The sequence below is a fragment of the Protopterus annectens genome, chromosome 14.part0, assembly GCF_019279795.1.
Source record: "Protopterus annectens isolate FY-2018-M chromosome 14.part0, PAN1.0, whole genome shotgun sequence".
NCBI lineage: Eukaryota > Metazoa > Chordata > Ceratodontiformes > Protopteridae > Protopterus > Protopterus annectens.
The window spans coordinates 175,737,510-175,754,443 of record NC_056748.1 but is presented as its reverse complement, the minus strand read 5'-3'; the positions used below and the strand labels follow the sequence as shown (position 1 = coordinate 175,754,443).

The following is a 16,934-nucleotide window of genomic DNA, read 5'->3' as shown; positions in this document are numbered from 1 at the left end:
AGTACAGAACTATTCAACCTGGTGGGGCAAGGCCCGCAATTTGTACATAAAACAGGTAAAAATATTAAGTATTACATTGAGCACAATATCCCACAGAAGCCCATAGAGAGTAAAGGTACACATAGATGTGGAACATGTAAACAGTGCCCTTTTATAATGGATAGTGCCGTGGTACAGATTGAAGGTAGAACACGACTAATAAAACTACAAAAAGGGAATTGCAACACTAAGGGTTTCTTTATATAGCTGTATGCCAGACGTGCAGATATTTTTACGTAGGAAAAAACGGTAAGGGCTTTAAAACGTAGAATATACGAGCATTTATATGCTATGTCTAGGTGTAATTCTAACAATGCCCTGTATAGACACACACTTGTATGTCAGGATTTTACCAGCTTTAAGTTTGGGATTTTGGAAATTGTGCCTATTAGTCCAAGAGGGGGGTGGTGGGAACTCAATGTTGACTTAAGAGAATTTTACATAGTAAGACTATATGCTACAAATGCACCAGGTTTGAATGATTATTTTTCATTACCAGTATTAAAAAGATCATCTTTCAAGCTTTAAAGATCAAAAGGTTTTGCAATTTTGTAATGTTTTTAATGTATATAAAAGTCTTTTTATGGTTCATGTGTATTTGAAGGTGTTACTTTAAGGTTGTTGTATTAATTATTCATAAGATATTTAAATTGATTGAATGAAGAATTGGGTATAAATGGTGACCTCATTTCCTTTCATTAAGTTCTGATGATTTCCCAGAGCATAGTTGGAGGGATGAAAGCGTTGAACTGTTTTTTCTAATAAATGTTGGTTTATGGATTTTATCTTGAACTGTTTGTGAGGCTTATTGTGAAGTACACGTACAAGCACTGTGTGGTTTGACTTTTTAAAAGTGCAGGCAGTCAAATAAATACAATATGTGAAAAAAACAAGCTTTTAAATCACAATAAACGCTGGAAAATCGGCATTTAGGCGGAAAACAGTTAAGTACAGCAAGAAAATACAGAAAACAGATACTTAATCAATCCAATGTCTCTCTTCTAAGCTAGAAGGCTTGTGTCAGTTTAAGGCTTCCTAGTGCTTCCCAGTAGGTTAGTTACAGGAAAGATGGGAAAAAGCGCAGATGTGGTTTTTTAAACCAGAAAGTTGAAAGAGATGGACAAACTGCCCAAATGGTCAATAAACTACAATTTCTGGGCCAAGAACCACTCCTCTTGTGGTAGACAGGCTACCTAGTGCTTACCACTCCGACTGATAAGCTTAGAAGGCTTTCCTTCAACACACAAAGGATTGCGGGGCTCAGAAGTTACCAACAGTCCTGGATGCAGCAACTCTGTATCTGGACTAGGCTAGTTACAGGAAAGGTGGCAAACAAAGCAAGTGCGGCTTTTAAAACGGAAAGTTGAAAGAGATGGAAAAAAATGGCCAATAGTTACAATTTCTGGGCCAGGAACCACTCCTCTTGTGGTAGATAGGCTACCTAATTCTTACCAACTCCCACTGATAAGCTAGAAGGCTTCTCTCCAACACAGAAAGGCTTGGGGGCTCAGAAGCTTACAAAGAGTCCTGGATACAGCAAATCTACCTGGACTTGACTAGTAACAGGAAAGACGGGGAACAAGTGCAAATGCAGACTTTTACGCCAGCAAGTTGAAAGAGATGGAAAACTGCCCAAACAGCCAATAAACTATAATTCCTGGGCCAAAACTCACTCTTCCTGTGGAGGAGGATAGGTTACCTAGTGCTTACCACTTCCACTGATAAGCTAGAAGGCTTCCCTCCAACACAGAAAGGCTTGGGGGTCAGATGCTTGCCAACAGTCCTAGATACAGCAAGTCTGTATCTGGACTAGACTAGTTAATGGAAAGATGGGAAACTAGCGTAAATGCGGCTTTTAAACCAGAAAGTTGAAAGAGATGGAAAAAACTGCTCAAATGGCCAATAAGGTACAATTTCTGGGCCAGGAACCACTCCTCTTGTGGTAGATAGGCTACCTAGTGCTTGCCACTCCCACTGATAATCTAGAAGGCTTCCCTCCAACACAGAAAGGCTTGGGGGGCTCAGAAGCTTACAAAGAGTCCTGGATACAGCAAATCTGTACCTGGACTAGACTAGTAACATGAAAGGCAGGAAACAAGCACAAACACAGGCTTTTAAATCAGAAGGTTGAAAGAGATGGAAAAGCATCAAAAACGGCCAATAAACTATAATTTCTGGGCCAGAAACCACTCCTCCTGTGGTAAATAGGCTACCTACTGCTTACCACTCCCACTGGTAAGCTAGAAGGCTTCCCTCCAACACAGTAGGTCTTGGGGGGGGGGGGGGCTCAGAAGCTTACCAACACTGGTAAGCTAGAAGGCTTCCCTCCAACACAGTAGGTCTTGGGGGGGGGGGGGCTCAGAAGCTTACCAACAGTCCTGGATACAGCAAATATGTACCTGGACTACACTAGCTACAGGAAAGGCGGGGACCAAACGCAAACGTGGGCTTTTAAACCAGAACGTAGAAAGAGATGGAAAAACTGCCCAAACGGCCAGTGAACTACAATTTCTGGGCAAAAACCCACTCTTCCTGTGGGTAGATAGGCTACCTAGAGCTTACCACTCCCACTGATAATCTAGAAGGCTTCCCTCCAACACAGAAAGGCTTGGGGGGCTCAGAAGCTTACCAACAGTCCTTGATACAGCAAGTCTGTATCTGAACTAGACTAGTTACAGGAAAGGCAGGAAACAAGCTTATAATTTTTTTAATTTTATTTATTTATTTATTTATTTTTACACAAATGCAGCTACCACCACCCTTTCATCCATCTAAGCTGTGGTACGCTCCCACAACTAGAATACTGGAACATAAGAATAGAAGGACATAGAATAGTTGTGTAAAACCTAACCATAACCATAGATGTCCTTCTCTTCCATGTTACAGTATTCCTTCCCACCCACCATGACCCCCAATTCTTTCTCCTTTAGTCCCAGCTAAGACCTGGACCTATCTGTGCTACTGTGCTACAGCCTCCTGCTGGGCCTTCTTCTCTACCTGATGGCTTTCAAGTTCTGTGGATTGTGTCTGCAGACGTCACATTTATGGCCTTACGTCTGACGTCCCACTCACGCTGCAACAGCCAAGCTGAAGCTTTTGTATAGGTGCCAACGTACAAGTTGCGTGAGGGTAGGAAATCCCACAACTAGAATACTGCAACATGGAAGAGAAGGACATCTGTGGTTATGGTAAGATTTTACACAACTATTCTTTATTCATGTTTAATTCATTTAACAGTTAAATTATCTTTTATCAGGCCATTGTACTCCAAAGCAATAAAAATACTGTTATATCCCCATCTTTTCCAGTCAGATTGTAGGGGTGCATGCAGTATTATTTAAGTAGACTTACCCTACCCCATCCACAAAATGGGGTTGATGCACTGCAGGTTTCCCCCACTAATGTTGCAGGTCTACTTCTCCAGTCCTTATCAAAGAGTTGACCTTCTGTTTCTACCATTGCCTGTTTGAGTCCAGTTTTCTACTGATTTTTATGCTATCTCTTGGACTGTTGCAACAGCTTCTTTTCAAACAAAAGGAAGGTTTTTTTTCTAGCATCCTGAATTTCTCTCTCAATTAGGTTATCACTGCTTGCAGAGGGCTTGAATCTGTACCACCATCTCCCTGCTTATTTAGTTGTTGCTCATAAAAATGCTCAATTCCTTCCATCACCTTGTTAGCCTCCGTAAATGCATTTGACCTGCCAGGAAAAGACACATTGAATACTGTAAGATACAGCAGTTTAAACCTTACTCTTACTCCCAGACACTCACTTTTATTAGGAATACATATGTTACATTTCTGTTTGGTATGTTTTCAGCACATTTCCCCTTTGCCACAGTTTTGTTAGCATCATCTTTTGTTGTTTGTATCTTCACAACTCTTGGGACATCAGCATGATGTGGCACGTCTGTTAGTATGTCCTGCTGTGGTAGACCAGTCCAACTGCTAGTTCTGGCCTTCATAAATTTATATATTCTGTTCCCTCTAGCTTCGCAGGAATGGCTGTAACCCTCAGATTTTCCCTCCTCACTCGGACTTCCAAATCAAGCACTTTTGGAACAGTTACTTGTGAACAGCCTTGCTTTTGTCAGAATCTCCTTAACTGCAATTTCTAACTTGTGCAGTTTGACTAATACATCAGAGCAATTATTTAGTGCTTCCCACTGTTTTTTTGATAGGACTATCTGAAGTAGTTAACTTCATTTGATCAGCAACCTGTGGTATCGGATCCGATTCGGATCCGAGCCGGCAGCTTTCCTAGCTAAAAGATCCGAGCTCCAAGCCCCACCCCCTACCCATAATGCCCTGCCATCTCCCTCTAACCCTCAGATCTCGTTTGCCGCGGCTTCTGTAAGCTTCTCAGAACGAGCTCCGAGCGTGGTACTGTGAGTTCAGGATTAAAAAGTTTAATTTTCTGTGTGAACTCCCTCTTAACTTTCTTAATTTTTGTGGGTAGTTTTAAACTTTTTTGGTTAACTTAAAATTTATTCCCCTCCCTCCTCTGCGTGTGTGAAGGTGTGTGTGTGTGGGCATGTTTTCTTTTCAATAATGTCTGAAGGCCCTAAAGCTATCTTCTCTAAATGTACCGAGTGTGGCCATAAGCTGTCCCCAGTGGATGGCCACACTCTGTGCGTCATTTGCCTGGGGGTTGATCACCTCTCTTCGGGCTGCACTATTTGTGCAGCCTTCAACCCCAGGGCTTTAAAGGATAGGAGGACGAAACTCATCCTTGCGGGCCTTTTGCCCTCTGATTCCGCTTCGTCCTCCTCCTCCTCTGTGGCGCCGGCTGCGGCTGCTCCACCTACCACTCCCGATCCCCTGGCCGGGACTCAACCTCCCTCGTTGGCCCAGGAGGAAAGGGATGGCAAAAAGAAGGACAAAAAGGATAGGGGGAGAGAGAAAGAGAGGCACCTCAGCCACAAGAGGCGGTCCGAGTCGACCCCTTCGGCACCGCCGTCCAAACAGCTTGCCTCTCCCCTTAAGGTCTCCGGGCCTTCCCCCTCCTGGCTCCGTTCTCCACGTTTCTCCCCGGAGCCGGAGGAGGAGATCCAGTCACCTTCGAGGTCGTCTAGACGGCTTTCCCAGCCGGCCTTGGTGGCCTCATCCAGATCTACGAGGAGTTTATCCGATGCAGACATGGACCGGATGATGCGTCGATTTCTCCAGGCCCAGTTGCAGATGGGAGTGCTCTTGCCTCCCTCTCCCTCTGGGGGGGAGCTCAACACCTTTTTTCGCCCCCATTGCTCCTTCTCCGACCCGCTATCGGGGTTCAGAGCTGTCGGATCCAACTAGCTTCGGAGCCGGGGTGGGGTCGGCGCCGACTGTACCCTTGAGTGTGTCGGATCTGTTTTCAGATCTGAGCTCTCGGGGCCGTGAGTTGAGCGTCGGATCCGGAGGGGTTAGTGGGCCTTCGACTCTGTTAAGGTCGGAGCACACTACTATTTCGGATCCGATTGGGTCACCTTCGGCGCCGGTCTGCACGTTGGGTCCGAGGGGACTGCTTTCGGATCAGAGGGAAAGCAGTTCTCCCTCAGCATTCGACGTCATGGAGAGGGTCCTTTTGAGGGATTCGAGGCCCCAGGCTCTTGCTACGGATCCACCCGTCATTCCCACTCAAGACGGGCCTGTCTTCCATCATCCGGCCCCCAGGGACAGCCTGCGCCTACGTCCCAGATTGTTCCCATAGAGGAACAGGACATTGTTGGTGAGGCCTCTTCGGACAGCCCCCCCGAGGTGGTCCCTCACAAACGAAAGTGCAAGAGGAGGCACTTGGACTCACCTGAATCCCTTACGGAGGACACGGACTTAGAGGAAGGGGAAGGTTCCCCAAGGTCACCCCCCGAAGACGTCTCCTTTGGAGACATTATGGAAATGTTGCGCATTAGAGGGGGGTGGTCTGCCCAAAAACATTCCTCAGATGAGTCTGTGTTTCTGGAGGCGTTTGACGCAGGTCCATCTACCTCTTGGGTGTCCCCTCTTGCCGACCCTCTGGTGGACCTCATAACTACCAGGGCATGGAAGGAGCCGTACACTGTCAAGCCAATACCCAAGAAACCGGACAGGATCCTCAGCCCTCCCACGGACAGGACAGTTTGGAGCAATGGTGCCCCAGTGGATGCCATGGTGGTGGCGGCTGCCACTAAAAAGGAATTAGCACAGGAGAGTTCCTCGGTGCATCCTCCAGACAAGGAGTCTCGGATGATGGACCGCCTTGGAAAGTGGATGTTCGCTTCAGCGACCTTCTCTGTAAGGTCGCTGAATTATATGGCACACGTGATTCGGCTCCAGCGGGACCTGATTAAAGAGTATGCTGGGTCACCCCCAGAGTCCATGTCGGCTGAGGACAAGCGGACCTTCTCGGCTGGAATGGCTACTCTCAAGTCAGTTACCAACACATCTATGCGGCTTCTCTCGCATGCTACGGAGGGAGCGGCTAGAGGTAGCGGAACGGGCGTCTTCTTACGTAGACAAGCCTGGCTCCGTCTCTGCGATTTTGCGGAACCCTTCAAGGCATCCTTCGCAAACACCCCTTTTGATGGTTCTACGCTCTTCAGCAAAACCATCCGTGATACGCTTCTGCAGAGCGAGAAAGACGGGAAGGCGTCTGCCATCGGGATCTGCTTCTCGGCTCCTCAGAGGTCCTACTCCAGGAACCAAAGAGGACAAAAGAAGATGTGGTTCCGGAAAGCTCAGCAATCCCGTTTCGCTCCGGATTCCTCGTCCTTCAGAGGCAGAGGAGGACAGGGTGGACGCCGGCCCAGAGGCAGAGGGGGGCCAAAGAATTTTGGGTCGAGAGAACCTTTTTCGGATCGACCCGCGCAGCAGCCTTGAGGGGTTGCCCGACTGCTCCTCTCTGGAAGCTGTCGGGGGCGCTTCTCGGAACACCTAGCAAATTGGGAGTCCATTACAACAGATCGCTGGGTGCTCCGAATCATATCCAGAGGCTATTCTATCCCTTTCCTAACTTATCCTCCCCGGTCAAGAGGACTCCCCGATGTTCCACCCAATCAGAGGGAGGCAGCAGCATCCGAAATTCGAGGGCTGCTAAGAAAAAGAGCCATCCAGCGTGTCCCCCTCGAGCAATCCGGATCAGGCTTTTACTCCAGGTTCTTTTTGGTGCCAAAAAAGATGGGGGACTTTCGACCCATTCTCAACCTGTCCACACTGAACCTGTCAGTCGCCAAAGAAAAATTCCGGATGGTCACTATTCAATCCATTCTCCCACTTTTGCAGGAGAATGACTGGATGTGCTTGATAGACCTCAAGGATGCGTACTACCACATTCTTATGGACAGATGATCCAGGAGGTTCCTCCGCTTTCGGCTGGGAGCCAGCCATTATCAGTTCAGGGTCCTACCCTTCGGTTTCACCGCAGCCTCCAGGGTGTTCACCAAGGTCATGGCAGTTGTAGGGGCCCACCTGAGGCTTCAGGGAATACACGTCTTTCCTTACCTGGACAACTGGCTCCTAACCGCCCCCACCAGGCATCAACTCTGCTCAGGCAGGGACTATTTCTTACATCTAGCCCGCCATCTAGAGATCACGATCAACCACAAGAAATCCTCCCTTCAACCTACTCAAATTTTGGAATTCAGAGGGGCCAGGATAGACACTACACAATCCAGAGTCTCTCTGACAGCGGACAGACTTCGCAATCTAAGCCTTAACATTCTAGATCTTTTACAATCATCAGCCCCCCCCCAGCGGAACTAGTCCTGAGGGCCCTGGGATCCATGGCAGCGGTCATCATTCTGTCACCTTTCGCTCGTCTGAAGATGAGAATCCTTCAGTTGGACATTTTAAGTTCAATGGTCCATTCTATTTCACCCCCTGTCTACACCTATTCCCCTCAGCAGGATTTGCAGGGAGTCGCTTCTTTGGTGGCTCCGCTCCAGAGATCTCCGAGAAGGCCGCTCCTTCGTTATACCCCCTCCCCAAGTCACAGTGACCACAGACGCATCTCTCCACGGGTGGGGGGGCATTGCATGGGCAGATCCGTCAAAGGCACGTGGACTCTCACAGAGACCTCACTGCATATCAGTGTCCTGGAGATGAGGGCAGTGCTTCTAGCGTTGCAGGCTCTCCATCCCCTTCTTCCCCAGGAACTATTGCAATTCAAACAGACAACATGTCGGTAGTCTGGTACATAAACAAACGGGGGGGGGACCAGATCTTATCCACTTTGCAGAGAGGCGATGAGAGTGTGGGAATGGGGGATATCCACCAACCGCTTTCTCATAGCAACGCACATTCCGGGTCGGTCAAACATCTTAGCGGACAGGTTGAGTCGAACGATCCTCTCACCTTACGAGTGGTCTCTGAACCCAGCAGTAGCGAAACAAATCTTCCTCAAATGGGGTTAACCTTTCTGTGATCTCTTTGCCTCGCCTTCTAACACAAAGTGCAGCGAGTTCTTCGCTCTAATTCCCTCACCAGGGGAAGCCCCCAGAGACGCTCTGGTTCATGCTTGGCCATCCGGTCTTCTGTATGCTTATCCTCCTCTTCCATTGATGACAAAATTCTTGCAGAAAGCTCGTCGTTTGGGAAGCAGAGTTATCCTCATAGCCCCATTCTGGCCTCGCCAAACCTGGTTCCCTTACCTTCGGTCTCATCTAGTACATCCTCCCTGGATTTTAGATCCCAATCCGGATCTGATCTCTCATCCATTAGGATTGAAGACCCCCAACCTGGACTACCTCAAGCTCTCAGCTTGGTTGATCCAGTTCCCTTAATGGCTAGGACTCCCGGTATATCTTCCTCAGTTAAGGCCATCCTTGTGGCCGCCCATAAACTGTCTACCAAGAAAATCTACAAGAGTAAATGAAAACGTTTCTCTGTCTGGGCGGAGCACAGGAACTTGGACCCCTTCACGGCTCCTATCCCAGCAGTTCTAGACTTTCTTTCCCATACTTTTCATCAAGGGGCTAGTGCTTCTACTATTAAAGTTCACTTGGCAGATATTTCCCACTACCACGTTGGAAACAGTTCAGGCCCCCTAGTGTCCTCCAAGATTTGCAAAACATTCATGAAAGGAACCTTTTTGTTAAGACCCCCTATTAAAGATACAGTGCCTCCATGGGATCTTACCCTAGTTCTTCAAGCTCTGACTGGGCCTCCTTTTGAACCCGCGGCTTCAGTCGACTTAAAATATGTATCTTGGAAGACTGTCTTCCTGATTGCCATTACTTCTGCTAGGAGGATATCGGAGCTTCACGCTCTTTGCAGTAAGCCTCCATACATCATCTTTCATAAAGACAGGGTCTCCCTCAGGACTAATCCCTCTTGTCTGCCCAAAGTGGCTTCAGAAGCCAATATCAACCAGTCCATCAATCTACCTGTCTTCTTTCCTAATTACCAAAACAGAGGAGAATATAGACTTCATTGTCTGGATGTTCACAGACAGTTGTTTTTACTTAAGCAGAACAGCAGATCTTCGAAAATCAGATCAACTTTTTGTTTCTTTTGCTAAATCCTGTCTGGAGAAACCAGTCACTAAACTAACCTTAGCTAGATGGATTTCCCAATGCATCCTCCTCGCATACAAAAGTTCTGGTCGTCCTGAGCCCCTGAGAGTGTGAGCCCATTCTACCCGATCTATGGCTACTTCTGCTGCTTTCTGGTCAAGGGTTTCTTTGGATGACATTTGCTCAGCAGCTACTTGGGCTTCCTCTCATACCTTTATTACACACTATAAATTGGATTCAATATCCAGAGGACGCTCATCTTTTGGCTCTGCAGTGCTCCGGAATATCCTTCCATAAGGGCCTCCCAAGTTGTTGGTAGCTGGGGACCCTGTTCCACGGGTTGCTGATCAAATGAAGTTAACTACTTCAGATAAAGAAGTTATGTACTCACCATAACGTTCCATCTGAGTAGGTAACTTCATTTGTCTGCAACCGACCCTCCCTCCAGTTCGTTATCAAAGGATCAGGATATGTCTTTTCCAGATGACATCAGGTGGAATGTATGGTAATCCCTTCCTTTGTTATAGTAATTTTCCTATTGCCTTTTTTTGGCAAACTCGATCTGAGGGTTAGAGGGAGATGGCAGGGCATTATGGGTAGGGGGAGGAGCTTGGAGCTCAGATCTTTTAGCTAGGAAAGCTGCTGGCTTGGATCCGAATCGGATCCGATACCCACAGGTTGCAGACAAATGAAGTTACCTACTCAGATGGAACGTTACAGTGAGTACATAACTTCTTTTTTCCTGATCTGATTTTGTGAATTTCTCAAGAGTTCCGCTTTTTAAAGTACCTCTGCATGAATCTGAGAACTTTATTCATCAAATTTGTTGAAAGCCATAAATGGCACTTGTACCATACACTGGTCTTCCCACTGGATCTCTTTGTAGTCCTTGTCCAGCCCAGCTTTCTCCACTCCCCTTTTCTTCACTTTCTTTATTTTAACCAGATTTTTTTTTTCTTTTGTGACATCCAAACAATAATCTGCAGCTAGGAACTGAATTTTAATTCAATTGACTTCTTGCCTTTTTTAACAAGCCATTTTCAACAATTATCAGTCTTCTGGCTAGGGGAAGCTCCAGTTAAGATGCTTTTCAATTGGTGGCTATCTTGGAAGTCTGGTATTCACGATTTCGATGGTGCATCTTGCAGTGCTACATGTGAACATGCTTCAGTGGTACCTCAGGTGTGCCTGGATCCAAAGGTCCAGTCTCTGGAAAGTTTCTCCATTCTGTCTTGTATAACAAAATAATTGTAATGCTAGGGCAGGTACGTTTGCCAGCATACAGGAATGCTGTCAATCAGCACTCCCCTCCTTCAGATCTTGATGGCAGATACCTTAGACATGGACTAGGAACTCACTGAAACAGGCTTAGGGTCCAGAGCTGATCATTCTTAGAGCAAGACACATACCAGTGTAAAAGAAATGTTACCAGACAGTCAGGCTGTAAAAACATTCAGAGCAGTAATGCAAAAGGGAATAATTCAGGTGGTCACAGATGATAGAAATGTAGTGTGGTATATAAACACAAGATGGTCTCAGTTTTACCATGTATGCAGGCTGGCAAAGATTCCCTGGGAAAAAGTCATAGAATGAGATATGAACTAAAAAAATGGGCTGTATACCACCCTAGCTTGAAGTGTTAGTTAACCATCTTAGCAGAACAGAGGCATATCACCACAAATGGCTGTTGCACAGCAATATGTTTCTAGAAGTGGTCCACTGGTGGTGCGACCCAGAGACAAGACTTTTTTCAAGCAATAGGCAGACAATTAAATTATCTTCTTTTGTAGAACACCATGCAAAGTGGGTTAGGCAGTATATGCCTTCTCCATTAATTGGGCAGGTCTGTTTTTGTTTGCATTTCCTTTGCTCCCCCTTTTCCCTAGAGTGATGCAAAAGGCAGAAGGGAAGGTTACAAAGGTGCTACTGAAAGCACCCATTTTGGATCAGGTAGTATTAGTTTTCCATTATCTGGGCAATGGCCGGAGAGAAAGTGGACATACTTCCTCTCTGAATAGACCTCTTGACTCAGAAGAAAGGAGCAATTATACATCTAAACCTGAGAACATTGCAGATCACACCATGAATGATATGACTTTGCTTCCCTTCAGGCGCCAGTTCTTAGAGGACATGCTTAACATTATGAAAGACGCAAGGAAGCACAAGGAAGTCTAACCTAGCCAAATAGAGAAGGTGCTATCTCTGGCACTAGAGGGAGAATCAAGACCCTTTGTCAGCTTTGGTCTCTCTGATTCTACAATACCTGTTTTCACGGTTTAGGACAGGGTTAGTGTACGTCTTAGTGAAAGTATATCTCTAAACCTTCTCAGCCCCCATGCCTATGCATCCTCCTTTAGCATCTCTGCTGCTGAGACCACTTAGAAAAAGGAATTGCTCCTCCATGGAACTTCAACTTTATGCTGAAAAGGCTAACACAGCCACCTTGAAAACTAGTAGCAGTATTCCCCTTAAGATTTCTAACATGGAAAGCAGTCCTTTTGTTATCCATAACCTCATCTAGGACTTTTTCAGAGTTGTACGCTCTCGTGTTCAAAGAGACGTTTTGGTATTCCGTATGGACCAAGTGAGTACCCCTCTGTCCTTCTACAACTTTTCCATCAAAAGTTCCACATGCACCCCCATCACAGGGTCTCATTCAGATGGGGATTAACCCAGGCTCCCAAGGTCTTTTTGCTTTTGACTTCATGGGGTTTTCTCTCTCAGGGATATTAGTGGTATGGACCCTGCCTTTGGTCAGGACGTATCTCATGAATTTGCCAGAAACTTCTTGTCAGAATAAATATCGGATAGGAAAGATCTTGAAGAAGGTGAGGGTAGATGCATGCTTTATGCTGCAGACACACTGATGGCTCAAGGATGTTTGTACGTGAAGTTCAGGAGGAGGAATAGCACTAGGCTTCAGAAGTTTAGCAAGATGTCACTCCTCCTGCGACAAAAGTCCCAGTAGTCCACTCAGAAATCTATTGTTATGGTAGGTTCTTACACAGTTGTAGTTAGTAGTCTTCTTTTGTCAGGAAGTTAAGTTCTGTGATCAAGCACTGTGTTAGTTAGGAATCGAGCATATGTTTTATCATGTCATTAATAAAGTTAAAAGTTTTGATGTGCAAGATCAAGTATGTATTGTTTGTATAAATATGCATAAATATATAGTGCACACAAACACTTGAGTGTATATGAATTACGCCCACACACAAATGTGTGTATATGTATTGTATATTTAAGCAATAACCCACGCCTGGGTGTGGGTAATGCTGAATTTACCCATGGTTGGTGTGGTTTGGTCACGCGGGCGAAGCCCGAGTGGCCAAACAAAGACAACCGTGGGTAAATCCAGCATTACCCACACCCAGAAGTGGGTTATTGCTATTATACAATGACATTATTTAAGGGGAAAAAAATTACTTTTCTTAAATAATGGCATTGTATAATGCCTCCGTGCTGCCCTTCTGCAGCTGTCTGGTATTCTGCTGCAGTTCTGATGTGCTGCGTATGCTTACACAGTACATCAGAGCTGTGGGTGGAAGCAACAGGGAAAGCAAGATTTCCGTTGCTTTTTACAAAGTGTCTCGCTATGTTAAAGGAGTTTAACATAGCGAGACAGCTTTAAAAAAAGCAACGGAGAAAGGAAGATCTCCGTTACTTTTTTAAAGCTGTCTCGCTATGTTAAACCCCTTTAACATAGCGAGACAGTATCTAAAAAGCAACGGAGATCATGTGTCCTCCGTTGCTGTAAAAAAAAAAAAAGACATACTAATGGAAAAAGTCCGGGCAACCGTACCTTTTTCCATTAGTATAAGTCTGATTTACAATGTGCACGCTGACCAATCAGCATGCACGTTTTCGAATATTAATGGGGGGGGGGTCGTTGTATAATATGTGCATATATGTGCATGTGCACGCACATTGTTTATGTAATTAATTTCTTTCTTTATCTATCTGTCCCACAGTATATGGATGAAGATTTGAAGACTGGTAACAAACATAAGGGAAGTGACTACACCAGTCAGTACTCTCCATGGTCCTGTGATACCATCAGCACTTACATTGCATCCAAAGATGTAAAACCAAAAGATGTCATAGCATCTGCTGGCATGGAAATGGCAGTCAGTGTCCTTATTTTATGTTTCTACTTTCTGCATTTTAATTGTAGTGAAAACAGTAGTGTTTGAGTCTTTGTTATATAATAAATGACAGGTGTCTTCACCAGTTGTTGCTTATAGATGTTTTCATGAAGAACCGATGATATGTAATTGAAGACTGTGAAAAGCAGTCATTGGGTATAGTTAAGTTTAGATTCCTTAAGCATATCCATATATTTGTCCCCTTTTTACTTAGATGTTTCTAATTCTGAATAAATATTGATTGAATATTGATAATTTTCTTATGAATATCACGTATGTATTCATCTGCTACTTTAGTCCCTGCTGGAAATTATAACTTTTTGTTATCATAATACGTTACTCTGTACTCAGGTAATGTGGAGGCAAAAAATACAAGTAAACTTAATAAGAACAAAGGAATCCTCAGCATACCTCTTGAGTAACTATTTCCTCTTTTGCGGTTCGCTGCTGGACACAGTTCACAAATTTTTCAGCTTTGACATGGGGACATTTTTACCTCCTTGTGCATGCTATGATGTCACTAACTGGATTAGAAGGGCACATTTAGCTCCCCTGTTAAAACAGTTACGTTGTTAGATTCATTTTTTTTCTGCCACCTGCACAGTTCAGATCCTAATGCTAATTTGTGACCTTGAAAAGTTTCCGTATTTGATTCCTGAAATGCAAACAACTGTCGAGTGCTTTTGAAGTTGACAGATGAAAAGCTAATATACCCTGTGTCACCATCGATACTGTCAGAAAAATATGCAACAGTGTCCAAAGTCCAGTCACATTAAGCAGGCAGTAAAGAATTTCAAGACAATCATGAAATTTCTAAGGATGATGGCTGTGGAGACTGGCCTGTGCAGGTAGTGGGGGAAATTTTCTTTGTGGTCTCTGGTCAGATTCAGTTCAAAGAAGGTATTGGGTCAGGATAGCAGATAATGACCAAAGTTATCTCATTTGTAGACTGTCCATAAGATGGCCTCTCACCCTGCAAGCCTCAAAATTTCTTTTGATTGTCAGGAGATCAGCTTAACACCTGTCATCAGATGACAAGTCATGTCAGAGATGCAGCCCACTACACCCATCTGGAGGGGGTGCATTCCAGGATATCAGCAGTAACATTCTTCAGTTTGAGCTGTTAGAATTTGACCAATGCCCTGACTGCAGCATATGTACAAAGAATGAGCTTCTTGTTTCCAAGAGGTATTTATTCAGAAAGACTCTCTAATCTTTACTTTAGTTTACCACATGATGTGTAACTTTCTATAGGTTAGTTATTGGCATATTTAAAGTTACTAGAATGGTGTATTCCATGTTCTGCATCCCTTTTTTTCTAGTTATAACTAAAATTAACCTTAACAACGAAACAAAAACGTAAGGGTTCAGAAATAAAAAGGTGTCACGTTCCAACTGGTTAAACAACTGATCTAATAGTTTCACAATAATAACAGGTCGAGCGCTTTCATCTACTGCCTGTAGATTTCATCAGAACATAGACTCTGTGTGTCATTCACATTTATACCAATGAAAATTCCCGCCCTTTTGTCAATTAATTAAATAATTACTATAAACTATAAGTGATTTAAAAACATACACAATATTAAAATGTTATTCATAAATAATCTAAAATTCAGTGGGAAACTTTTACAAATGTATAACATTCCTATACTACTGTCTATCCTGTTGATACAAAAAGTGAGTACAGTATATTTCTACAAAATAAATGAAAGAATCATTTTAAACTGTTCCTTCATACTGAAGTTAATTCAAGTAATAGTAAAAATATGGCTACAGATGGTAACACCCTTGTATCCACTACCAATTAATTCCTAACTGTAAATATATATAGTACACAAGTTCAAAATAAATAAACAATGACAAACAATTGATATACTTATTAAAATTATTGTTAGGTTGTGTCCACAGGTTGGACACAACCTAACAATAATTTTAATAAGTATAATAATTTTAATAAGTTTATCAATTTTGTCATTCTTTATTTATTTTGAACTTGTGTACTATATATATTTACAGTTAGGAATGAGTTGGTAGTGGATACAAGGGTGTTACCTTCTGTAGCCATATTTTTACAATTACTTGAATTAACTTCAGTATGAAGGAACAGTTTAAAATGATTCTTTCATTTATTTTGTAGAAATGTACTGTTCTCATTTTTTGTATCAACAGGATAGACAGTAGTATAGGAATGTTACACATTTGTAAAAGTTTCCCACTGAATTTTAGATTATTTATGAATAACATTTTAATATTGTGTATGTTTTTAAATCACTTGTAGTTTATAGTAATTATTTAATTAATTGACAAAAGGGCAGGAATTTTCATTGGTATATATGTGAATGACACATAAAGTCTATGTTCTGATAAAATCTACGGGAAGTAGATGAAAGCACTCAACTTGTTTTTATTGTGAAACTATTAAATCAGTTGTTTAACCAGTCACGTTTTTGTTTCGTTGTTAGAGATTGTTGGGGTTCATAGAAACGGAATTTTGCAAGTAAAATTAACCTTAAACTTTGTATCTGATGTCATTTTCATTCATTCCTCAACTGATGGGTCTCAGATCTGACTCAGCAACTTCTACCAGATCCTCAAATCCAAACTGTTGAGCACTTCCCTTTACCCATAATGTCTCATTCCCCTAACATACTTCAGATCCTGTAGGCCGCCATATCGCTACAAAGACTGATCTTTCGCCCTCAAGCTATTGATGATTACTTAGGTTAAACAGTGAATTCTTTGAAAATTTGTATTCCTTGATTGTCTATTTACTAATTTTTTTCTGTCATTTTCCTCTCTTTTTCGAGTAAATTACCTTAGCTAGTCTTCCTTTGCTTTTTTACCCAGAACTCTGTGTTTCTCTCTAGTACCATTGCTGGTACTTTGCTGTCTTTCTTCTGTCATTTTCGTACTCCTTTTTAGGATATTTCTTGTCTATCATTGTTAGTAGCTTTTCTTTCCTCTCTCACTAAATCTTACCTTGTATGTTGAGAAGTGAGTGTGTAGTAATGGGTGATTTCTTCCAGATGCTTTCTAATAGCAACGCAAATACCGGGGGAGAGGCAGCGTTATACGGACAAACTAAGCAGATCCATTCTGATGCCTCACTACTGGTGTCTCCAAGTCAAAGTGGTGGAGAGAATTTTCTTTCAGTGTGGCCAGTTATGCTGTGACCTTTTCACTTCTCTGTTCAACAAGTGCAGCAGGTTCTTTCCCCTGATCCCTGCAATGGGAGGGTCAGTGAGAGATGCTCTAGTCCACGATTGGCCCTCTGATCTTCTCTG

General features: G+C 43.7%; 1 protein-coding gene across 1 annotated transcript in view; it reads left to right on the top strand.

The window, feature by feature from the left end:
- The window catches only part of RC3H1 (ring finger and CCCH-type domains 1), a gene marked incomplete in the record, with an annotated part of 3,590,040 nt that overhangs the window by 2,410,680 nt on the left and 1,162,426 nt on the right, over positions 1–16,934 (top strand). The window contains 1 exon segment of the mRNA XM_044055940.1: positions 13,474–13,629. Within this exon segment, the coding sequence (XP_043911875.1) occupies positions 13,474–13,629 (156 nt within the window).